Here is a 27,204-nt window from a genome sequence, read left to right as displayed (position 1 = left end):
TGCATCGCACATAAGAAAGTTTATACTTAGTCTAATGAGAAATTAATTCCATAGTTCAGTGCGATTTACTGCCAAGTAAGACAGTACTTCCTGGGGTAGAATGCAACATAGCTGGGTTCAGCAAGCAGAAAAGGCTGGAGCACATATTCTGAAGGATGCCGATTTTTAGGACTGTGACACAGAAGTTAAGTAATGGTTTTAATATTTTGTACTACAAAAGCCTGTGGGCAACCCACAATGCGAACCTAAATATTGTGTCAGAAATTATGCTTCTTCCTCAGGATCAGCCAAAACAGCCTCTCCAATTCTGCTTTATTTGGTTCTATGAATTCTGCAGCATGGTATGGGAATGTGAACTGGCAGTGTGTCTTCTATAAAAACTGATGTTGCAACTCACAGATGGACACAATTTTCAGCATTGGAAAAAAAAAACATCAAGAAAAGGGGGACAGCTTGCAATGCAACCAAGCAGATTTTGAATGGACTGGTTTAACTGGAGCAAAGTAGTATACACATACACACATACACACAACCTAAAAACTAGAAGCACTGACAAAAAAAGCATTCTTATTTGAAAAATGCCTACAGATAATCACTGGATTTTTATTAGTAAGGTTATTGTCAGAAAGCAGCACTACCTGCCTGCTCTTTCCAATTAGCACTGCTGGATGAAGACAAAAAGGTGTTTTGTTTTGTTTTTAAAGACATGGCATTATGCTGAACTTCTCTGACAAATTGCTCATGAGACATTCCCTGGAAGGAAAATAATTTGCATGGGTCAAGAACAGGAAGCTGCAAAAACAGAATGCTGAAACAGCCTGTTTGCTTCAGAAGCATTCATCCTATTAACCAGATATCCTGCAAGGTGTAAAGCAACACAGCCATTCTTTAATTTTTAGAAAAAAGTGCTGATGCAATTTCAATGGCAAATTTAATAAATCAAAGCCAAAGCATATTTTCAATATTCACATGAAAGGGTTCTTATGTATTTATTTGACATGGTTAATTACTGCTTTTCTCAAAACCGTCCAAAGCAATTTAACAAATAAAAACAATTGAACAACATCTTTAAAAACATCCACTAGTTATAAAGAATACCATCAACTTGGTATTTAAGGAAAAAAAATCTATCTTTGTAATTGAGTTTGGCAATAAGGAGCTTTTGTTCCTACAAAAGCTATTCAACTAGAACTTCTAACCCAGCTAGCATGGCCAACAATGAGAGGCTGGGCATTGTAGTAGAGTAAGGCATTTGACAGACCACTGATTTTCTATTCCTGACACAAACCACAGGAGAGACTTTCAAGAAGTTCAGGTTCTGAAGTCTACTGGTACTCTTTCAATCACTGGTACCATGCTTTAAGTACTGTCCTCAGCTGCAAGATACACCATATGATAAAAACCAGTCCTTAAAATATGAGATTTTAAAAAATGTATTTACAGTAATTATGCCTAGCGATAAGACTGGTAACTAATAGTGAACAAGCTCCAAATATGAACGCCTATTGATAGCACTAAGAGATACAAGGCTTCCTTATACCTTTGTGTTCCGGAATGGGACTTTCGGCTCCTACCCTTGGCCGCCACTGCATCTCCACCAGGGTTCCGCCTCCACGCATTCACCTCTAGCTTTTACCTGGCCAATGGGCCCCTCTATTCCCCATGCTTTTAGTTTCTGGCACTCCCGCACGCATGAAAACCAGCTGGCCAGCGATTTACCCGGAAGAGCAACAGGCGACGGCTCACGAGCCTGGAGAGATGGCTCTGCGTGCCACTTGTGGCTCATGTGCCATAGGTTCACCATCACGGATATAAAGTCTCCTGCTGGAGCAGGGGGTTGGACTAGATGACATCTGAGGTCCCTTCCAGCCCTGGATTGCTGTGCTGTTTCAAAGCATCCTCTGAAGCTGCGTCTAGTGCCAGGGTTTGTGGTCCTTCTTTCCTCTCCCTTTTCTCTTTCCCTCCCTCTCTCCTTCCATATCTCACTTTTCCTTCCCTTTCTCCTTTCCATTTTTCTTTCTTTCTCCCTTCCCTCCCTTTTTTTCTCCTTTCCCATCCTTTTTTTTCTCTCTCTCCCTTTTCTTTCTTTTTTGTCTCCCTTCTCTCTCCCCCCCCCTTCCCTTCCTCCTTCCCTCTCTCCTTCTAAGGCTAGGATACCCACCCGAAACAAAATCTCCTTTGGATGAAGCCGGTTTACTTACCACCCCCCATCCCTGCTCTTCCCTTCCCATTCGTTATCAGGGAGCTTCCACTGCCTCCCCTTCCTTCTCCTAACAAACCATTTGGCTGCAGCATCTCCCCCACCTCAGCCATCGATTGCACTGTGGCTTCTGGCTGCCAGCATTGGCAGCTAGCTGATTAGCTGGTGGCTAACTGTCCTGGGCAGCCAAAAGCCTGGGACGAAGTGTGTCGTTGAATGGGCCACGCCAAAGCACATGGGATAGAGGGGCCATGGCCCATTGGCCAAGCTAGGGGCATGCCAGCGAGGAGAAAAGCTAGAGGTGAATGCACAGAGGTGGAACCCTGGTGGAGAAGCAGGCGTGGCCATGGGTAGGAGCCAAAAAGTCCTAGACCCTTGTCTTCAGAGGCAATAATTCGTTATAGGCCACCTTATCCAAGGGAGATAGCCTGTGATCTATGAGCAAAAGGAAGACATTCTAGCAATGATCCCAACTAGCTTTTTGCAACATCTTATTTTTATCCTATTAAACAGAATTATTCAAGTAATCAAAGGAAACTGTGCCGCATAGATTTGTTAACTCACTGAAACCTACCAGTGAGTTGGCCACAGACCATTATTGTAGATAAACCTTAAATACTGTTGATAAAAAAAAAGCAGTGATTTGTCACAGTTCTCCTCTTTACTTCATTATGATCTTTGAATAATTTGAAATGATGGTTTTGTCTGGCAAATCTTGTGATTTTGATAGCTTATTTCCTAAAATATTTCCATATATATATTTATTATACAACACAGCTTTTTGGGGGGGGGAAGGTAGGGGAGTAAATAATGCAGAAATTTTCCTTGCTCCTTTTAGCTCTAACAAAAACAAAACTGAAAACATACAAAGCAATTAAAAAATAGGTCAAGTGGAGGAGGGGAAGAGAACAGCCTTTGTGTGCCCTGTGAACTGTCCATGTGGGAGCTCTCTGAATAAAAATATATGATGTCATTTCTTCCTGTATGTAAATTGCTGCATGTCCATCCAGGAACGTATGACCTGCTTGCTCCTTATTCTCTGCATGCTTTGCATCATTTAGTGACCAAGAAATCTGCCTTTACTTTCCATGCATTTTCCAACTTAAAAGAATGTATTCTTGAGTTTTCTATGATTGAAAAAAAAAATCTCAATAAAACTTTCCAAGGATGAATAATATCAAGACTGAAGAATGATTTGCTGCAAGGTTGATTTGCATTATTAGTTTTGAATGTAGGGTTTTCTTAATGCAACCACTGACATGCTGTATAGTCACACTCACACATTCATCCATATTTTGTTTATTGCTAGAAAAGCAAACATCATTAAGGGAAAGAGAATCTACCACAAAGCAACCCCTTAAAATACAGTACAACCAAGCCATTGTTCCAGTTAAAACAAGGCTTGCTACTCATGAATCAATTCAAAGAATTCCAGTTTATCCATTCAGCAGCCCATTTGTTTAATAGAGCAATTTTGTTTCATTATGAATGAAGCTTTTGACAACTGTTCTGTAACTCATTAGTGAGTTGTCCATTTGCTGTTTGATGGTACTTCACGAAAAATATAAAGCTAACTTACAGAGATGTTTAACATACAACAAAAGGCTTTTTAAAAAGGGTGATTTACCTCTGGTAGTCAACCAACATGTCTAGAACTGTCCATTTGGTCTTAAGACAAAAATAGATGCTAGAGTTTTCCAGTTATGCTTCAAAGTAAGTTTTCTTCCCAAGGAAAAGATCAAAATGAAATCATTTTATTTGATAAATATATTCTTCTGGTGCAAGAGAGATGTTTCCAGACAAATCCAGTACACTGTGGGGAAGATACAACCATGGAAGTTTATATGGCAACCAGTATTCCTCTCAACCTGAAACAGCTTTGTTCAGATCCAATATCTGCAGAGATCAGTCAGGGAAGTCAGCTTTACCTTAAGAAGAATCACTGAAGAATGGAACAGCTAAGGTTGATGTAGGGAGGCAAAAGGCTCTTTTGCATATTTTTAGCATATTCCAAGAACCGTGACAAAAAGAGTGTTTGACTTCAAGCATTAGTCAATCAAACTATTTTTATTATCTGAATTATTGCATCTGGTGGTTGCTTTCATAGGGAATCCATTGGGAAATTCTCAGAAAGTTCTGTTAAATCAGGAGTAATGTTTTCTGCATGTTTATAATACAGCCACAACCAAGCTTGCTTTCATGGCATGAGATGTCCTAAGGAATTCTCCCAAGACCAACTCTATCTTTCATTGTTTGACAAGGTCATGGGGCTCACAATTTGGCTCCTCCCAGGAAACAATGTTTTCTACGGCAGCTCAACATAGATGAATATGCTTACACGTGGAAAGTAATTACGTTGGGAAGATTCTGATTTCATGGTTTGAATATTCAGAATACAGCCTCTTTTGCTGAGGCATTCTTGCTTTGCCTGTACATATGTGTGCATAAATGCTACAGCCCCAGATTTGAAGCAGTTGGATCAGAGTGCTATTTCCAAGATACAGATAATCAGTCCTCTTACTAAATCCTTCTGGAGCTGTTCCTTACTCCTCATTTCAAGGTCAAGAGGGTTTTCTTTTAATGCAAATAAGGCACTTTGGCAAATTCTGAAGTATGGGGACACCTAGAAGAATAAAGGCTCTGTCATCAGCAGGTCTCAACTGCTTTATCTCTATTATCATTATAAAGTCTTATGAGTGCATACCAAGGACTTTTAAATTAAATGTCAAATTCAATCTAGTTCTGGAAACATAAAGGGGGAGCTGCCCTAGGGGAAAAAGTTCCTGACAGTCTTATTTGGCTTGTCAAAAGTGGCATTTTCCTCATAATTATCCGTTTGCATAAATGAATCACCATTTGGCCGAGGATATTGCCGGAGACTTAAAATAGTGCAAAGTGAAGCGGACAAGCAGTTCTGAGGGCTCGCCTTTTTTTGTAAAGAAACATGAAGATAACAACATAGCCACATCTTTACAAGGATAATTGGGCAAGGTGACTTAGCTCTCCATAGTGCTAACAAAAATGCAGCATTCTGTGGATTAAGGAGATAGCAACTGTGAAAAATTGTCCTTTTTATATATGTATTCAAATATTCATAAAGGTGTTCTGTGTGTGGAGAGATCAAAATATTAATAACATTAAAACATTTATGCAGGTTTCACTTTCATATTTGAAGTGAAGTAAGGCATTTCCAAGATTGGCAGCTTAATCTGACAATTATAGCCCATCTTTTACACCCCCAAAAAACTTCTTTATTATACAATGTGGGATGAGGAACTAAATCCAATCCGTTCACCAGATTCTTTCCCATCAATAGACTACACTGAATCCCTAGCTGCTTTTTTCCTCCTTCATCTTCTCCAGCAGGCTTCCAGATTCCTTGTGCCAAAAGGAAAGGACTCCACTGGCAGGGGCAACTAGCTAGGAATAGCTTAATCATTAGCTCAGCTTCAAAAGCCTCATACTAGTCTTCACAAACTCAGCACGGTCTTCATTCATCCTTCCTCTGTCTTAAAAACAAATGATATGAAGTAGGCGAAGCAGAGTAGACACTTGGAGTACTGTAAGCACTTGCAGGTTTGAGAAATACATTTCATTTAAAAGCAGCCCAAGGTTCCCTATTCCTACCATAATATTTAATAGTACATTATTTCAGACTTGGAAAGATGATTTAACACAGTGGTATTCAACCTGGTCCCTACCGCCCACTAGTGGGCATTTCAGCTTTCATGGTGGGCGGTAGGGGTTTTGTCCGATACTGAAGCACTTTCCTTTTTTTTAATTTAATTGAATTTTTTTAAAAAAATCATAGCATTATTTAAAAACATTTTCATTAGGTTTTCATAAAATTCCCCGTGACAATTTAAATTTCTGAAAATATACTATTTGTATTGCCCGCGCATAAGTTTAGTCACGTTACTTAAGTGAAACTAAATGGCGCTATAGTGCGACCGTAAACATAAGAGCCTCGTCCCAGAATAGCTCGTGCATCTCCCCCCACACCACCCAGCTGTAACAGACAAGTGGAGCTGGTAGCCGGTGCCCCCACCCCCCGCAAACCCAATCCACGATGCTCGAGAGGCATGCGCACACAACGATACATGGCGCATTACTGTGGAACCGGTGGGCAGTTAGAAAATTTTACTACTAACAGAGATACAAAAGTGGGTGGTAGGTATAAAAAGGTTGACTACCCCTGATTTAACATAACACTTCAGTCCATAAACAATAAATGCAGATATCATTTTAAAGGATTCATCAATTTAAGTTGGACATGCTCTGTTCCTTGTGGATTACTATGGGGTCATATTCAATGTCATTATGCAGACACTAGAATAAAATCCATCAGTTCAGCAGATTCTTCCTCTTCCCTCTATCATATCCCAAATCTGTTCCATAGGTTTGACTATTCAGGATACATTTGAGAACAGCTGTTCTCTTGATCAAGACCAGTTAGTATATATTTTCATTCAAGATTTCCCAAGCCACAGAAGTTTTAATTAAAGAACCAAAAATCTATTTCAGACATGGCATCTATTAAAGATGAGGCATTTCAGATGCAGTTGCTGGAATCTATCCAAGTCCAATATACCAAAAGGCAGCTAGTATTTTATTAGAAGAAACCATAAATCCTCACCAACCCTTTGTACAATTATAATGCTAAAAATAGCTACAAAGCTTGTGGGACTTCAGCATTTGGATTAATCAAATCTTATATAACACAAATGGGAAAACTGCAACAGGAACAAAAACACCAGAGGATTTCCAGAGCCAGATTATAAAAGTCAAAGATAGAACAGCAGACACTGAAACAGTTTGTTTCTGTCTAAACTGCTCTTCCAAGACAATTAACACTTGCCAGAAAAGATTCCTCAAGCTTATAACAGTGAATTACAAAAAGAACATTGTAACTATCAGAATTCAACTAGGTGGTAGAATGCTAAAATCTATCATAGCTGAGGTCTTAAAGTTACAATAATATTTACATAAATGACATAAATTATATTTTTAAAAAGAAACACTGGAGCTATTTACACAGGACAGCTTTTAAAACATAATCAGAATGTCTTTAACAAACAGTCAGACTGTATCCAGCTGTAATGTGAAACATAGAAATTCTGCTACATTTTCCGTATCAGTTCTCATTCAATTTTGATGAAAGAGGATTTGATTTAAACATTATTTCAAAAGAGAAGGGAATTTTGGACAAATGGCAAGAAAACAGTTTGGTAGTGTTGCATTTTTTAAATTTATGGGATGTGCATGTGAATATCTTTTGCTGTTAATTTCTGTGCAAATCTCTTTCTAGGCATAGCCATCTATTCTTTAAATCCATCAAGCTTTCCCAGTTTGACATGCTATTTCACATACATATATATATATTTACCTACCATTATTATTGCCCATGGTGTTAGTGGGTTTTCTTTGTTTATTTGTCCTATCATTTATCGATAAGAAGTGATCAGGAATTATTTGCGTTTTCTCCTCTTCTAAATACCAAAACAGTCTTAGGAACCTAAAAATTCAACATGAGAAAATGTGTTATAGGTGGTAAGAACCTACATGTGTTCATTTTACTGAGAAATTTGGATAGCAAGACTGGATTCAAATAGGAGAGTCATTTTCCTTATCTTAATTGGTACCTAGAACTGTTAAAACAGTGAAAGAACAGACATTAATGACCATTTGCAGGGTCCTGCAGTCACATGACTGTGTTTTATAACATTTTGATGAAAACCAGCATTTACTTCCAGTTTTTGTAAATCTGACTATAGTGAACCTTTGGTTCCCTTAATGACTATGTCATTCACTTAACAACCATTGTGGTCATTTAATGACCGTGGCAGTAGCTTTATGACCATAGCAAAAAAGGATGCAAAATCAAATCAGTCATGTAGGTGACCTGATTTACAAGTGTCATGACTTAAACTGTAACAGGCAGACTCCCTTATGGTCATAACTCAAGGACTGCTGGTATCTGCAATAAATATCATTTGCTTGCAAGTACTAGTGGGACCACAACATAGAAAAAGTAATAGAAAATGAAAACATTAAAGTGCCCCAGGACTTTAGAATTCAAACAGAAAAACACTTGCCACATAATATCCCAAATGTATAACAACTGTTAATAAGAAAGTCAGAAAGTTTGGATAGTGGACATTGCCAACAACAAAATATAAGAGAAAGTACCAGAATAAATCACAAAATACAAAGACCAGCAAATAGATATAACAAAGACAGTACCAATAGTAATAGTCACTTTGGGTGTAATCCCAAAGCACCTGGACACCACTTGAACACCATCAACACTGACAAAATCACTATCAGTCAATTGCAAAAGGAAGCTTTACTTGGAACAGCTTACACCCTGTGACACTATACCTTTAACTCCATAAAACAACAACATCTGCCTATCTCAGGTCCTTGGGAAAGTCTCGATAACTGGAAACAAATGCCAAATCCATTCTAAACACCTAGCTGACTATGCAACCAACCCTAATAACAAATTAATGATGTAATAAATTAAGTAACTTACCAAGAAAGAATGAAAAATTTGAGGAAAAAAGCAGTAGCAACATATTGAAATGTAATACAGTTCTCAGTATGACAATACTGGGCAGAAACTGAGTGTGGAAAGATCTAAAATGTAATATTATTATAATGTTGCAGTAATATTAATGTTGGAGTAATTTAATGCAACATGCTATATATTTTCTTATCAATTAAAATGTATCTTCTACTTATATCTATTTTATTAAGATTAGTCACTAAGATGAATACACGTAATGTAAATGATAACAGTTGAAATTATTTTCAGATATTATTTTCTATATTTGGTGAAGAAGCCATTGCTTTTTTTCCAAATATACCTAAAGGAAATAGTAAAGCAATATCCCCTGTATTTGGTTGTTTTATTGGACACATTAAAGACGTAATTCAGGAGTTATAACCTGTGTGTTGATAACATTGGAAAGCATTTCTGAAGAGAAACCCAAAACTGTATCTATTGCAAAAGAAGAATGAAAAAATAGAACATTGGACTAGCAGTGAAATTTGTTCCCCAGACAAGAATCTAAGATGGAAGAATCTGTCATTTTAAAACTGAAGGCTATCCAATAAGAAGCTTTTCATGGGGTTATGTGATTTTTCTCTCTTGAAGCATTTCTATGTTAGGTTATTTATAAAAAATAAGTTATAGGGGTTTATTGATTTTTTGCAGCAAATTATGTTCTTGAAATACGATTCATTATTTCTGGTATGTCCTGCTTAGCAAAAAGCTTTGTGATAGATATTTAAAGCAAATATATTTGTGCATTTTTCCGCTGCTGTAACAATTGTACTATCTCGTTAGTTAATATTCTATAAATACCTCTTACCTTAATATAGTGAATTCATTAACAGAAGTATGGATGTCAAAGATTAACTGCCTTGCTTTTTACTGATGAAAAAAAACAAAACACTTTTAATCAGTTGGCAGGCCTAATACAAGCAGCACATACAGTAAATTGTATTTATTAATTCTATACAGATGCTCAGCGTAATTCAATTGTATGACTCATAAATCTTTTACCACAGTCCATGATATTGTATTATACAGTTGCCATTATCTTGACCTCAGTGACAGCATTTCTCAAGTTGACTTTACTGAGCCAAGAGTCCATTTCATAATACTAAGAGAAGGCAGACTACAGAAATTGCACAACTCAGCTGCTGTTCTGGCACACATAAAACAAGAATGGCTTGTTTTTAAGAACACTCTGAGTTATAAAATAGGTTGAAAATATACAGAATTTTCTTTCTGTGCAATTCCTGCAAAATTCAGTGGTATGTTTTTATGAATGGAAATATGTGCATTGATGTTGTAAATGAACTCATTCTTTAGTAAATGTTGTTGCAGAATTGCAACTAAAAAAAGGTATGAATTACAATAGTTCAGATTGGAGATTTTTCTGAAGCATATTGGGGTTTACAAACATATGTGCATACCCTTCATACAATTCCATTCCGGGGGAAAGAACTGAAAAAGAAATAAGTTATAGTGAGCAAAATTAATTTAAGGCAAGAGATAAAAGAATAGAAAATCTAATTGCATCTAGTTCATTCACTACACCCCCTTCATATCTTTCTGTCCTTGCAAGCTGTTCTTATTTCCATCACATCCATACAATAATTCATATATTGCATACTGTCTCTTTTTTTAAATCTGATCAATTCTATCCAACCATTACTTTCTAGTCTTCCTCCTCCTCCTCTCTAAACACTTATTCTTCCATGAAGTATTAGTTCTACAGTTTGGGCTTTCTTCATTCTCTCTGTGACCAAACCAAACCCCAAAATAATTTTTTCATACAGTCACCCAGTTTTGTAAATTCAATCAGCATTCGCTCAGCATCCATTCATGTTTGACTCTAACTCTTCTTGCTTTCTGTATATATAACTTTCAAAAAAAATCTAGGCAATGTAAAAGTTAATTCTCAGACTGATAAAAGATACAGGAGACTGTTGGGAAAACAATCATCTTCAAATCCTGGGTTATTGGCGAAGAGACCTGCCATTTCACTAGTTCATAGAAAGGCTGCTTAAAGATTTAAAAAAATTGTCTACTGTAATGCCTACTAAAATATTGTATATTGATTTTAAATAGGAAATAGTTCTGTAAGCAGAACTCTTATAACACCATCTCTTTTTCTCAAGAAACCTTATTCAAGAGACTCTATGGAAATCATGCTTGGGAAATGTTTGTTCAGGCAAATGCCATAGACAGCCTGCAATAAAGCTGGACAATAATGAAGATTACGTTCAACAGATGTACATATACACCATATGTAGGACAGTATGTAGGACAGAATAATTCTATCCTCAAAATGTAACATTTGGGGGGTGGGGCTGCAAGTTAGCATCCATCAGGAAAGTATATAAACTTAATTATCTGGTTCTCTAGCTTTTTTCTACAAAATATAAACTTATTTTTCCCCTAGAAAAAGGACAAAAGAATTTGATTTTCAAGGTATATGATATACTTTTCAAATTTTAAGCACTTCAATTAACAAAAAAAGTTGAAGACTAATAATTCCTGAGATTTTCAATATTTACAATTAATTCCAATCAGTAAATTGCATCTGTAATGTAATTCTGCCAATATGCAGTATATTAAAATCAACGCCATTATCCACAAAAGTCAACTCATGAGATGAATCCAGATATCATAAATTAGTTTCACTAGTAATTCTAGGTAATTCCTTCCTTTTACTGAACTGTATTTGCTTAAGTAAACAATTCTCATCATTCTTTTCTTGTCCCTGCTTATCTGCCTATCTGATAGCACTACAAAGAATTTTTAATGAGAAGCAAAATACATACAATATACATATAAGAACATGTTATATACGATATCTAATTACCCCCATATGGCTCAATATAAAAGAATAATAATACACTGATATACATCTCTAGTGCTCAAGTACAAAGCTCATATGTTCCACTTCTTAACAACATGAGGCAAGAATGGTTGTCAAATCTAGACCATATGTAATCTATAAGTGACAATTTGCAGGTTGGATTTCAAAAAAGAAAAAAAATCAAAATGTTCAAAATCAGGTGAAATTTTGATGAACATTAGCTTAAATTTAAATTAATTAAAAATAAATTCAAAGTAAAGTTATACAATGCCATCATTACAATTACTTTCCATGTATTTAACACTTTTTACCTTTTATCATATTAAATATTATAATTCAGTAATAATTTCTAAAGGAGGCTTCATGACATGCATTAATTTTTACTATTTATTTTTTCATGAAATCAGATTTATCAAAACAAGTATAATTCAGAAATGGTTCCTGAAATATGCATCTGGATTAAAGATGGATTCTGTATCTGAAAAAGTATAATTATTACATGTTCATGGGTTGCCCTCTATAATGTACTCAGAACTTTATTGCTAGATATACATGGGATAAACCAATAATATAAAAAATAAAAACATCGTGTTGTGCTGTTTACAAAAAACACACCTAGTATTCATTGTTGTTTTGAGAAAAATAGTAAAAGGAACGTCAGACTTACTTGAACATTCTTTCTATGTGCACTGCAGGAGAGTCCAAGCATGGGACTGATTCGTCTGATTGGCCAGAGACTGAGTTGTAAATTTGGCCACACCTCTTCTGTCCGGCAGAGCCTCAGTTTTTCAACGAAGACATGGGTCTGGAGAGGACGTAGACAAACCAATTAAATCGACCACTCCTGGACTCCAAACCGTTCCAGAACCAGGGTGGGATTGGACTCTCCTGCAGCGCATATAGAAAGAACATTCAGATAAGTCCAATGTTCCTTCTCCTGTGCACTGCTTGGAGAGTTCAAACATGGGATATACCCAAGTTAAATCATCGTAGGGTGAGAAACAGATTGGTCCAGGGTCCCCTTGGCTGTCAGAACCCGCTGCAACACCCGTCATGTGAACACCACCACAGCCGAGACAAACATGTCTAATTTGTAATTCCTACCTGGGCGAAAGGGAAGCCCAGGTAGCTGCTCTGAAGATCTCCTGGATCGAGGCCTGCATAGCCTAGGCTGCCATAGTGGCTGTGCTTCTGGCCAAGTGTGCCGTGATGCAGTCTAGTGTAGGTCTGGCCAAATGTTTGTAGGCCAACGCAATACAGCCAGCGTCTGATGATGGATGGTGATACCTTCTTGCCCATAGATCTGGGTTTTGGCTTTAAACAATAAGGTATTAAATAAATTAGGCCGAAAGAGCCTGGTATATGTGGGCTTGACTGGGGAGATACCCTCGTCTTCTGAAAATTCATAATCTCCCATTTCTCCATTCCCCACCGGTGAGGCCTCGCTGTGTATTGAAGGGAATGGGGAATGAGCTTCCCTAATATAGCCAATATTGGATTGTAGGGCTGGCTTAAATTGGGATTTTAATGTTTAAATTCATTAATTTTAAACGGGGTTTTCTTAGTATGGTAAATTTTAATTATTGGGCTAATTTAAAATAAGTTTTTTAAATCGTATTTTAAATTTGTATATTGTATTGTCGGTTTTATTATGCCTGTACACCGCCCTGAGTCCTTCGGGAGAAGGGCGGTATAAAAATCAAATAAAATAAATAAATAAATAAATAAAATAAAATAAATAAATGAGGATGCAGAACCCCTGGCTGGGAAAAGCACAATGTCAATGGGCCCATTAACCCACTTTGGTGTAGGGCTGCATCTATACCCTGTGAAATGGTTTGTGCTATAACATTACACAGTTCTACAGACAAACCATGATCTTGATTCTTCTCAGGGTGGAGCCCCGCCAAGGTAGGCGTAAATGTGGCTGATGTAGCAGAAGGTCTGTTGTGAGAAACAGGTACCAATCCTGCAGGTAGGAGGCAGGATCACAATCTTCCTCATAAGATGGTGCCCAAAAGTCCTTTATCCCCGTGATCACATCAGGAAACCAGTTAAACTGCAGGGTATGTGAGGGTAATTCCTATTCCAAGGAAATGCAAGCCTCCCTTATGCTCCCAGGAATCTCTTGGGCTCTCGTTGCCTCTGCCTGCTTTTGGGCCTTTGCAAAATGCTTTTCCAAGGCCTTCTGCCTTCACATGGCATCTTTCTCAGATACTGAAAAGGTGGATCTCGAGTGTTTGGCCTTAGATCTAGTAGAAGGCCCTTTGGACATATATTTTGCCCTTTTAGGCTCAGAAGCCTCTGCCCTCTGTTGTCTGGGAGAAGAGTCAGCAGAATTGCTGCTGTTAGAATCCATGTGGTCTGCCATTTTATTTATTTATTTATTTATTTTATTAGATTTTTATACTGCCCTTCTCCCGAAGGACTCAGGGCGGTGTACAGCCAGATAATAAAAACCCACAATATACACATTAAAACTGAACTTAAAACCAAACATATTACAAATATTTTAATGCTGTTAGTGGCACTACCAGGCAATACTAGCCCTGGGATATTCCCCCTGAAGTAAGGTCTTGAAAGCTGACTGGTAAAGCCGTAGTATTCACTGCGAAGTCCAGCCACAATTTTTGGTGCCAAACTGACAACATGGTTTGTAAGTGCAATAATGAGCAGTGACAGAAACGGCAGAGGCAAAAAGGCACAAAACCAGCATCACAGTCACAAGCACCGCGCAAAGTAAATTAGCACAAAAACTGGCAACATGGTTTACTTGCGCAAGGTCTGGCCACCTGTCCTCACATTCGGCCAAAGCCTTGGTCTTCCGAGGGCCGTTCCAATCGCTGGTGTTCTCTTCCTGGCCAAATGGCCTGCATGGAGCCCCCGGCTTCAGTTTTTCCATCTTTCCGGCTGTGCGGCAATGGCGGATACCGCTATGCTGATATCGGCGCAGAAGAGCAAACCACGCTCTCCTTGGCATTGCAGCAACTTCACATACATTAAGGACTCCGATCTTAGCATAACTCCTTGTTCTGTATACTATTCCTTTAGGGATCAACTCTTTTGGTGTCTCTCTAGGCCGACTGAGTTGAAAAAACTGAGGCACGGGGGGTGGGGCGGAAGAGGCATGGCCAAAGAATTTACAACTCAGTCTCTGGCCAATCAGATGAATTGAATCCCATGCTTGGACTCTCCAAGCAGCGCACAGGAGAAGAAGGGGTAATTTATCTGTAGACACATATGTAGCTAGCTTTATTATTTAACTGACAGATTTAATTAGATCATACCGTTATGAGCACATAAGTGTTTCCAAAACAGTGCATCTTTCTCAAGGATAATAGAAAATAAAAAAGACAGTGGGCATGTTTAGTTAATTAACTCACTTTGGGGTCTTTACACTTTAGCCTTTCCACCATTTCCAGCACAGCCTCCTTCAAGTTCACACATTCTCTATTCTGAAAGACAAAAAGAATGAAAGTCATACTATCAAGTTTAACAATAGAGGGAGGCAGTGGAGAAGGAGAAACTGACTTTCGGCACTTTTTATTAACCAAGTTGCTTTGAACCCCTGAATACATTTGCTCCTTCTTTGGGGCCCAGGGTTAAGCAAGCAGTGAGTAAAAGGAAAAAGAAAAGATGAATCTGCCCAGAAAATTGGGAGAACTACTGGAATGAAAATTAAATGGAACTCTGTAGGCCAAATTATTCACTGCCTTTGTCGTATGCCCCAGTTTCAAGCAGGCGTAACTTTCACTAGATGCTCCACATTCTTCATCTCCCACTGAAGCCAAGAATTCAACTGTTCGCAAGGGGCGACGCAACCCCCTTCATTATAATGGTTTTGCTGAGAATACGCTAGGGCAATGGTGACCTGGCTCCAAGCTTCATTTATTTTCTATAATTGGTATTAGCTGCCCGATAATTTAATCCTGGACATTGGTGGTTTCATTTGTAAGAACAGTGTGGGGGGAAGAACTAATTTAGGAAGTAATCAAAAGTTCCCACTTCAAGAAAGATGCAGAGTGCTAGGCACTTGTGGAATTTGTTTCTTTGGCTTGAGCTGCCTTTCCTCCAAAGATAATTTTCAGCTTATTTTAGTAGGATGAAAAGCACCTAACAAGTTAACAAATATCTGTACACGGCATGCTTGAAAAAGTATTTTTCTAATTGTTTTGCTATCACTCTACAGCTTTGTCAATATGATTGAGCAAAGAGGCATTCTGTCCTTTATATTCAGAACCAGTCAAAAGAAACTATATTTAACACTTCTCACAATACATCCTGAAAAGTTGCATGAACTATAAGGAGTACAGCAGACCATTTTTGTGAACTGCTATGCTGCCACTGAAACAGTTTCATTTAAAAGATGGTATATATCCCAAATCTGTTTCATTGCAAATATTTTTACAAGCTTGAACGATCCTCAAAGGCAGTAATCCAGCACTTCCATTCTCACAGATGGCTGGGTTTCTTCATGAGGCAGAATTTAAATACTGCCATGCTGGCCAGCGGTCAACAAAAATTGTTTGAAAGTTATCTTTTCAAATAAATCAATAAAGGTAACTTCAATATGAGCCTGACTTCTCATAATTGCACCTACTGTTTTTCCAGCAATTATATACAAATGAGTAACTTCTATCTTTTGGATTTTTTAAAAATTTTCCAAATGTAACTTTGAGATTACTAGATCCAAAGATTCAAGGATTAGAATATTAGTTTCTATGATCAACCAAGATTGTCTAGATCAGTGGTAGTCAACCTGGTCCCTACCGCCCACTAGTGGGCGTTCCAGCTTTCATGGTGGGCGGCAGGGGTTTTGTCCAATACTGAAGCACTTTCCTTTTTTTTAATTTAATTGATTTTTTTAAAAAAATTCATAGCATTATTTAAAAACATTTTCATTAGGTTTTCATAAAATTCCCCATGACAATTTAAATTTCTGAAAATATACTATTTGTATCGCCCTCGTATAAGTTTAGTTCACGTTACATAAGTGAAACTAAATGGCGCTATAGTGCGACCGCAAACATAAGAGCCTCGTCCTAGAATAGCTCACGCATCTCCCCCCACACCACCCAGCTGTAACAGACAAGCAGAGCTGGTAGCCGGTGCCCCCCCACAACCCAATCCACGATGCATGAGAGGCATGCACAGATGACGATACACGGCGCATTACTGTGGAACCGGTGGGCAGTTAGAAAATTTTACTACTAACAGAGATACAAAAGTGGGTGGTAGGTATAAAAAGGTTGACTACCCCTGGTCTAGATATTGTCACCTGTTGAGATGTATTTTCAAACACTTGTATCTAAAGATTTCATATATTTTGGCGGGGGCCATGGTGGCTCACGTGGTAAGATGCTGAGCCTGCGCTTCACTGAGGTGGGCAACTCAATTCCCATGAGTGAATAAACCACATAGGGACAAGAAGGGAGCCTCCCCCAATTGCCTACTGAAATTCAGGTGTTCTGCAGGTAAGATTAACACCAGCTTAAAAAAATTCTTTCAGAGAGGCAGGCAGCCGCTTCGGTGATCCCTAACTAACATGTGCCATACGCTAAATACATACATACATACATTTATATATATACATACATACATATATGTATACATACATATATTAATATTATGGTACTTAGAAATATACCTTCCTATAACATCCCTTCCTCCTCACTAGATTTATTGATTTATCAAATTTATATGGGAGTCCATCTATCCAGGAAATTCCGACAGATTTCAGAAAGGTCAGAGCTGTCCATCTGGGTGGAAGGAGATTGTTCAGCAGGGTAGGCACCAAGACAGAGAAAGCCTGCTTCCTAGAACAGTACCTCAGAAAAGGAACCTGGAGCATGTTCACAATGACGTAACTGGTGGGACCTGTAATCTAGTCCTATACTATGAAAATTTTAAAGGTTACAACCAGCCAGAAGCCAAATGGCAGCCAGTGCAGCTCCCCCAGCAGCATTGCATGGCTGTATTGTGGTGTGCCCAATACTGTATATGCTGCTGCATTATGACCCAGCTGAAGTTTCCAAATGCCATAAGCAGTGCCTGCCAATATAGGGATTGGCCCAACTGGCACTAAAGATGTATTTGTGCAGAGGCCACCCTGGACACATCTGTCACCTTCTTTTTGACACTCATACAATGAAGGTCTAGAATTCAACATTTCTCCCTTTATCAATGGTAGTGGGAACCACAACATCCTGAAGCCACCAAGGAAGGAGATAAACCATTGAAATTCAGAGCCTTCCACCGTCTCAGCCAGCCCAAAGGGATACTAAGATTAACGCTACTGAAAGCTGTTGAACGATCAAGAAGAGCCACCCCACCCCAAACTGTCCAGAAATGATCCGTAAGTGCAATCAATGCCATCTTGATGCTATATTACAGCCTGAATCCTGAAAGCAACAGATCCAGATTATCTGCTTCCTCCAAAGTCCTTTACCAGTATACCAGTAGCACCTTCTCAACAATCTTCCCCCAAAAAGGGAAAGTTAGAGATACTAAAATTGTTCAGTCCAGCTAAATTCAGCAATAACACCATATCACCAACTCCTTTATGACAGATGGAAAATTCTCTTCCAGAAAGCCACATTTACCAGCTCTTGAATGCAACTATGTATTCCTCCTGGGAGGTCCTAACGAGCCACACACATATCACAACACACCATTCTACGGACTCTGTCCACTTCCTCAGAAATTCCTCCAGTTATTTCCAGATGACCATCATAGCTGGGTTCCAGCTTCAAGCAAATCTGAGCAACTTTATTATTCTCCATCAGTTGATGAGAATAATCCTAAACACAACCCATAATGGCCATGAACTCAAACCACTCTTGACTTTAGGCCAAGAGAAGGAAGGTTGAAATCCCGAGCTGCATAGCAGGAAAGTTGGTATATAAGCAGCAATCTCAACTGATACCTATGGGTCAACTTCACAAATAGTATTTCACATCTGAAATTATCTGCAGAGGGGTTCCCCAGAAACCACCAGAATCTCCTAGATGACAACGGTCAATTCCCAGCCCTACTCTCTACTTTCACACCCAAAGCTACAAGGGCACAATTCACAATTCTTTCCTCCATGCTCAGCCAGGTTTTAATTATGCACACTAGATCAGTCCTCTCACCCACAATTACACTTGGACAAATGAGGCCTTTTTAAAGACCAGCCTGGCATTTATCAACAGACAAAACCCAGCATTCTGAAGCTCGAATGATCAGGCCCTGGGACTGATAAACACCAGGGGTTAAAATGTAGTATCTGCAGTAAACACAGAGGCCACCTTTCCCACAAGCAGCCCATCTCTCCCTATGCCCCTCACCATCATGATGTGCCTGCCCTCTCCTCCCTCATAGAACCTATCAACCCTATTGCTTGCTGTCTGTCCCCCAGAGAAAAGGTTCCCATTACACAAGGAAACAATCTAATGGAACAGCCAACAGACTCTGGTACCTGTGTGATTCTGACCAGTTGTCCACACCAGTTTCGCTGTCCACACCATTTTTCCATACACTCATCTTTCCAACCGCCAACTTCCCACCCTCACCAAGATAAATGGAAAGACTGGTATGTTAACTGCTGTCCTGAAATTCAGAAGGAAAGGGAAAGGAGAGAAATTTCATTTTGCTACCTGAAAGTAATTGGCAATGTATTGGCAATGTAAATATACTATCAACTAGGTCAACATTGTGCACCATTGTACATTAACAGTTTATTTTTGAGTCTGCAAACAAAAGATGGTTTTGTTTAAATAATATACACAACGGATTCTTAGCAAATTTCTTGAACTAATGTCTCATTGCAGGAGTCTAACATCACTGAGAATCATAACTAGTTACCGGGTACATATGGTGCTTGGAAAGATGCTCTGATCTATTTTCAAGTCCTATGGAAGGTAGCCCACATCTTATAATTGTTGTATCAGGCATACCTCTTCCCAGATAGCAAAAATGAAAAATAGGGCATAGATTTTATTATATTATTTCAGTTTTCAGGCATATATTTTTAACATCACTTTGTATAAAAATGAATGGACAACCAAAAAATACAAAGCTGCAAAGAAAGCCACTTTTTCCTTTTTCCCCCCCAAGCCCTCAGAATCACCTTTCTGAATGCTGAAAACCATCAGCCCAATTTCCTGCCATTCTGATGTGGAAACTAATTAAAACTATAAAGCAGGCAAGTTAGTTTTTTAAAAAATCCTTAAACTTCAAAAAAAAAATCACCATCCTAGCCCTGATTATCTGGTTTCACCTACGATGCATTCCTTAATCTTAAAAAAAAAAATGAGGTTCTTGGCACAAAAATGTTCCCCTGCCCATAAAATACATAAATACAACATACCGTATTTTTCGGTATATAAGACGCACCTTTTTACCCCCAAAAAGAGGGTGAAAATCTGGTTGTGTCTTATACACCAAATGTAGCCCCACCCACCCGCTGGCCCCCATCCTTCAGAGGTTGTGCATCACATTTTCCGGGAGCGGGGATCCTCACAATAGGGTGCTGCTTGGAACCAGCTGAAAACCCCCGCTGCTGCGTTTTCATGAGGACGCGCGGCTCTGAAAATAGCATTGGGGAATTGAGGAGGAAAACGCTGGAAAATGCAATGCATGGAGGCAATGCTCTTTTTCCTCCCCGATTGCCTGAAGCAATTTGCAAAGCTGCATGCCCTCCTCCTCCTTTTCTGCAGTCTCACTTTTTCTTTCTTTCTGGCCAGATCTGCCCCCCCCCCCCGGGCCAGGAGCAGAAGCCGACTTCCGAGGCAGAGGAGCTGGGGGTGCTGATACTTTGGCCCTCTGCACCCCCCCCTCAGGCTGCCCCAGATAAAATCTTCAGCATCAAGCTGTTTTGAGGAGTTTGTATATGGCTTTGTAGTACTTGCTAAGTTGGCTCTTCAGTCACAGCATCCGGCACCTCTCCACCATGCAGTCCTTGCAGAGGGCTTTCACTGAGGAAAGAGCCAAAGCCAGCATCATCCAGGAAGGCACCCCCACACACACACCTGTCAGCCTGGGTCTGCCCCTATTTCTCTTGTAGAAGTAGTCAGCCACGTCCTCTGAGACCCACTTGACGGTGGAGATTTTATCCGGGTGCAGCTTCCCCCTCCCCTTCAAATGACCGATCAACCCCCCATCCCCATTCCCTGCTACGCTATGCAAAGCACTTTCCTCCCCGAATCCAAAAAGTGTGGCTGGAGCTGCCACCTGAAAATGCTTTCCTCACTGGTTCGCCAAAGCATATTAGAGGGAAACTGGCCGCCACCTGAAACACGGCTCTGCGACTTGCATTGGGCCAATGGCAGAGGTAGAATTTTTTTTTCTTGTTTTCCTCCCCCAAAATTAAGGTACGTCTTATATTCCGGTGCGTCTTATACACCGAAAAATATGGTAGATTTTAAAATTCAATTTCTCATTTGGATTATATCACTTCCGTAGTATATTAAGCTGGATCATTTAGTCCAGAATAATAAAATTTTTGGTTGCTGGAAACTATACATGGCATGAGATCAAGAAAAGGAGAAACAAGGGCTATAGCATTTCAACCACTGAACAGTAACATCACAGCCCAGTTTTTAGAAACCTGTTAACAGGTATAAGATGAAGACCATCAAATACTATTGTTGTTCTCACATATAAACCTAACCTTAGATTGGACTAAGACTGGGAAATCCTAGGTTCAAGTCCACCTTCAGGCATGCAAACTCTCATACAAACATTGACCTGAATGCAATACCTCACTCTAAGCCCAACCCACTTCATGGGACTGGTGTGGAAAACCAGGAGGCGATAATGCAATATAAGTCATCATGAGCTCCATTGGAAAAGTGGGATATAAGTCAATATAAGTAAATGTTTGATAATTGATAATGTCAATTCCATTGATTTTCTATAATTGAACAAACAACAGCCTAACAGAACCATTCATTACATCCTAAGAAAAAGGAATAGGAATATGAGTAGATAACTTGTAGCCTGAACACCACCTTCAGGTTTTTTCTGTAGCAATCCACCAATGCCAACACCCCAAACTCCAGACAGCCAATCAGCTGTGAAGCTGAGCACAGTTTAGTTGATAAGCATAGCATATACGGATAACCAGTACAGAGAGGTAAATTTATGAATTTAGCCAAGACTAGACCCTAGTTAGGACAAAGAAAAGGACATGTAGGAACAGTCTATGCACAATCGGCTTCATTTAAATATCCTTTTGGATGAAGACATACTTACATCCAGCTGAAATACACTGGGAAAAGTCACTTCTATCATGTATCTTCTGCCAGGAAGAAGAAAGCATAATGAAATGTCAATGGACAGCGGAAGTGAGAAATGTAAGCCTTCCCATCCCCTTAGTTTAAAGAGAAAGTGAGTTTGCTTCAATTTAATACATACAGGAAGGGCATATGGTGGGGAAGGAATCTTAAGCAGTTGCTACTTTTCTGTCATAGTAAAATGCTGCAAGTTAATAAAAAGCTCTCTATTCATACCAAACCAGCTCCTATAAATTCCTCACTGAAAATGTCAAGCCTGTGGGACTTGTATCATTTCCACAGCCATTTTCTCAGCTAAAAATTAATACGATTGCTGAAATGCCTGTAATAGTTGTTCAGACTGCTGTGTTCTTCTAGCAACCACCCTCCAACAAGCTATCTATGCTTGAAAGAAGACCCAAAATTAGACTTATCAGCTGCACTTTGATTTACTAGAGATGCATTAAAAAGGAAGCAGGGGTGGCTTCTCTTTCCTGCATGCTGCCTGGCAGCTGATAAGAAAATACAGACAATTCCAAAAAGAGAATGAAAGATCTGGAAAGCTTTGAAACACTACATATTGAATCATGCGGAGTCAATATTATGCTACTTGTGCTCAATTAATATTTGCAAGTGTGGCAAATTGTGATTTGTAGGCTGAAGTAAACTCTTTATCAATATGTATACATGCTTCACTTCCAAGGCCACCAAATGCAGTCATGATGTACTTTTTTAAAAGAAAAACTCAAAATTTGCATGGTAAACATAATGTTATTCTTCCTCTGAAGTATACAGATTCAGCTGTGTTCTTTGCAGGCACATAAATATGGATACAAGCATATCTCCAACTGATGCTTTGTACTACTGATCATAAAATTCTTTACTTGTGAAATCTGTCTGGTACATGATGCTAACTCAATGGTGAATTCAAACTGTGAGTAGGTCAGATTATGTTCAGCTCCTAAGTAGCTTATATGGCTTCTGACAATACGGAAGTTTGCTCAATTACCATCTCTGAAATAATGCCAACCTTAACACAAGATTATTGCAGCATTGCAAACTAATTTATAAAAGTCATTTATCCACAAACATTTTTATTTGTCTGCCTATCCATATGGGACTTGAGGCAAGTTGTGGCCTGGAAGTAAAAAAAATATCAAATTATAAAACAATTACTTAAGAAAGCTTCTTCCTGAATATTTTCTAACTTTTCTTTCCAAAAGATTATTTAAAAGTTCCATTAAAATCAATGTAGGTCCAAATAAAAATAACCACAGTTACCCTATTCAGATGGTTTATTAATCATCTGAGGACTCCTATAGCATGCTCATGCCTGCCATATTTAAACTCTTTCCATTAAAAAGAACACTTTACAATTTTATCAATATGTTCTCACTACAATTTATTTGCAATGAATTGGAGAAGTGATAAACCTGCAATTCACTGCAATACCTATCATTAATAGAGCCCGCTCCATCTTTATCTGTTATTCTCAGTAGTTGTTCCTTTAATTATTTTCATTATGGGTTTCATTTTGACTCCTATTTGAAGAAGTCAGAAGGGATATGTAAGTCATTTATCATATGGTTAAATACAGTATGTTGTATTGTATGCCAGCACTAACAAACCAATAATTCAATGAATACACATTCTGCAAGTCTTGGGAAATTGAGTTATATATCAATAGAAGTAAGTTTCACCCAACAATAAATACCAATGATTTGCTATTTTAAGGATAGCCCTTATCAACACAAGTAAAACTTTTGTATCATCGGCCAATCCATAGTTTTCAAGGACCTTGCAATGTCCTTGAAAACTATGACAAACTTGTTCTGAAACTAAAATCCTACAGCATCTCTGAACCCCTTCATAATTGGATAACTGCGTTCCTGTCAAACAGGCAACAAGTGGTCAAAATAGGCAATGCCCTATCAAATCCTGCTCCTGTTAATAGCGGTGTCCCCCAAGGCAGCGTTCTAAGACCAACACTCTTCATATTATACATTAATGACCTCTGTGACCATATTATAAGTAATTGTGTTCTCTTCGCCGATGATGTTAAACTATTTAACACTACCAACAATGCGGCTACCCTTCAAAAAGACCTTGACTTTGTGTCGGAATGGTCAAAAATTTGGCAACTCCAAATCTCAACCAACAAATGCTCTGTCTTACACACTGGAAAAAAGAATCAGAACACTAAATACAAGCTTGATGGACATTACCTTGTAGATGACCCTCACTCCATCAAAGACCTTGGAGTTTTCATATCAAACGATCTAAGTGCCAAAGCCCACTGCAACTACATCGCCAAAAAGGCTTTAAGAGTTGTAAACCTAATCTTGCGTAGCTTCTTCTTCAGGCTACTAACCAGAGTATACAAAACATTTGCTAGCCCAATTCTCGATTACAGCTCGCCTGTCTGGAACCCACACCTCATTTTGGACATTAATACAATTGAGCGTGTCCAGAAATATTTTACAAAACGAGTTCTCCACTCCTCTGATCACAACAAAATACCTTATGCCACCAGACTTGAAATCCTGGGTTTAGAAAATTTAGAACTACGCCGCCTTCGATATGACCTGAGTATAACTCATAAAATCATCTGCTACAATGTCCTTCCTGTCGAAGACTACTTCCGCTTCAACCACAACAATGCACAAGCACACAATAGATTTAAACTTAAAGTGAACTGCTCCAATCTTGATTGTAGAAAATATGACTTCAGTAACAGAGTTGTTAATGCCTGGAATGCACTACCTGACTCTGTGGTCTCTTCCCAAAATCCCCAAAGCTTTAACCAAAGACTATCTACTGTTTATTTATTTATTTATTTATTTATTTATTATATTTGTATACCGCCCATCTCCCGAAGGACTCAGGGCGGTTCACAGTCAAAAACAACAGAAAAACATATAATACATAAAAAGCTAAAAGAATAGACAGTTAAATGTTGACCTCACCCCATTCCTAAGAGGTCTGTAAGGGGCGTGCATAAGAGCACCAGCGTGCCTACTGTTCCTGTCCTAATGTTCCCTTTGGTTGTATCCAATTCGTATGGTTATTTCATGCTTATACTTATATATATTGTTGTGTTTGACAAATAAACAAATAAAAATAAAATAAACAATCTTCTGTGTCACATACTAACTTATGGAACCTACAGGATCAGAAATGTTCATCATGAACATATTAATCTGCTTTATCATAGACAAGTAAAAAATATGGTTCTATTTACTGGTTCTTTTCTTCATCATATTTCTAATTAAAATCAATGTAGTGTTAAAAAAAAAGTACCTCAGAGATCATGAGGCACTACCAAATTTTAAAATACAATATCACAGTTACACTCCTGATCAATTATCCAATGGCATAGTACTGTTTTGAACTGTATGAGACAATGTTCCAGATGTAATGTGACTTTAAATTCCATCCATTGATGTCTGGTGTAATTCCAAACCACATCTGGATAGTACCAGGTTAGGGTTAGGGTTATATTGAAAAATTCAGAGAATATTCTTTCATGGAAAAAAATCTAGTAAGGGACATATACATTATCGCATTTACTTTGTTTGAAAAGAAATTGTTTGAATCTAAGATTAGAACAGTGCTTTCCAAACTTTTTCCTTCATTACCCAAACTCTCTTGTCAGAAAGTCTTATCAAATTTCCAAGACTGATCATAAATTTATTGCTTCAGCATTATCATAACTTTGCATGCTCACTGACAAATGGTCATTAACTCAAGGACTCTACCTGTATTATAAAAACAATATTACCATTGGTAATTTCATCTATTTTCATCTTAATAGGAATACTTTGGGAGACTTTCTAATATAGTTTAGCATATGTGACAATCTTTAAGTCAATGTAAATATCCCTGTTATGATGAATAATAGATTTCTGTGTCATTACTCAAAGAAAAACCACTTTTATCCAATTTTCAGTAATTTACCCAGGTTTGGGATACACTGGATTAGAATAAACAGCCTCAACTATGTTAATTCAAAGTACTAGCATAATGGTAGGGCTTTTTAATTCTATGCACCACATAACTCTGACAAAGTCCATGAATCTATTTTGCAGTAATTAAAATTCAAAGTAATTAAAGCTGAATCCTTTAATAGATGTAGTAGATGACTCTCATAATTCCCTGTTCTGATCTTGCAAAAAAAAAAAAAAAACCACTGCAGTTGTAAAACTTCCTTAGCGGAGAAAAACGCATTTTGTCAATGAAGGCATTTATGATGGCTTAGCTAGCATTATAGCAAAGATCTGACATCTTTTGGCTCACCAGCTATTAAAGTCGGTTGTATATATAAGCACACTTACCCATGATGTAACTCAACCTAATTTTTCAAGTTGGTACAAATGATTGGTTAGTCTGTCAGAATACAATTTGTTAATTTATGGATATAACGTGTTTAAAAGCACTTATTACTTCTTGACTGATCACTGGCTATTCGCAAGGACAATACAGAGTGTCTTTCGTTAACCAAGATCATGAACAACCAAATAATATTCCTGGCACCCTTTTACACAGGTTTAGCATTGCCAAATCTAATGCCAGGACTACTTTGGCTAGCAAAGCAAGAGAAAGGCATGATACCCAGAATGTCAATTCACAAGAGACTGGCAAATGTCTATGGAGATTTCCAGTCATTCAGGTCATGGTTGCCCCAAATATGTTTTTCAAAAGACAACTGGACTTTCTTGTTTCACTTCTCATCCAAGAAGCTTCTTCAGTTCTGACTGAATGGTGGCGAATGGAAATATTTATATTTTTTGCAGTCTTCTGATTGTTAGTCTCAACCACTTTCAGAAATGACAAACCTTCGGAGTGCTTATGACCAGATGACTGCAAAGAATACAAATCCTTCCATTCCCCACCATTCAAACAGAAATGAAGAAGCTTCTTGGATGAGAAATGAAAGGTCTTCAAGAAATAGTCCAGTGGCCTTTTGAAAATCAATCAGAATAGAGCAGGAAGGGATATTGGAGGTCTTCTAGTCCAACCCCCACCTCAAGCAGGAGACTCTATACTGTTTCAGACAATTGACTATCCAGTCTCTTCTTTAAAACCTCCAGTGATGAAGCACTCACAATTTCTGAAGGCAAACTGTTCCACTAGTTAATTGTCCTCACTGTTAGGAAGTTTCTCCTTAATTCCAGGCTGGTTTTGTCCTTGATTAGTTTCCATCCACTGTTTCTTGTCCTGCTCTCCGGACCGGTGCTTTGGAAAATAAATTGATCCCATCCTCTTTGTTGCAGCCTCTCAAATGCTGAAATATTGCTATCATGTCCCCACAATCCTTCTTTTCTCTAGACCAGCCAAATCCAAATCCTGT

At 38.4% G+C, this 27,204-nt stretch overlaps 1 protein-coding gene across 1 annotated transcript in view; it reads right to left on the bottom strand.

The window, feature by feature from the left end:
- LOC131187516 (uncharacterized) overlaps positions 1-27,204 on the bottom strand; it is a 121,258-nt gene that overhangs the window by 87,628 nt on the left and 6,426 nt on the right. Inside the window, exons 3-5 of the mRNA XM_058161895.1 lie at positions 14,982-15,053; positions 12,266-12,403; positions 7,591-7,715 (exon numbers count right to left, since the gene is read on the bottom strand). Of these exons, the coding sequence (XP_058017878.1) occupies positions 7,662-7,715; positions 12,266-12,403; positions 14,982-15,053 (264 nt within the window). The 3' untranslated portion in view covers positions 7,591-7,661. The remainder of the gene's footprint in view (positions 1-7,590; positions 7,716-12,265; positions 12,404-14,981; positions 15,054-27,204) is intronic.

Source organism: Ahaetulla prasina, chromosome 1 (assembly GCF_028640845.1).
Source record: "Ahaetulla prasina isolate Xishuangbanna chromosome 1, ASM2864084v1, whole genome shotgun sequence".
Taxonomy (NCBI): Eukaryota; Metazoa; Chordata; class Lepidosauria; order Squamata; family Colubridae; genus Ahaetulla; species Ahaetulla prasina.
The sequence above is the reverse complement of the archived record's forward strand: the minus strand, read 5'-3'. Positions and strand labels throughout refer to the sequence as shown.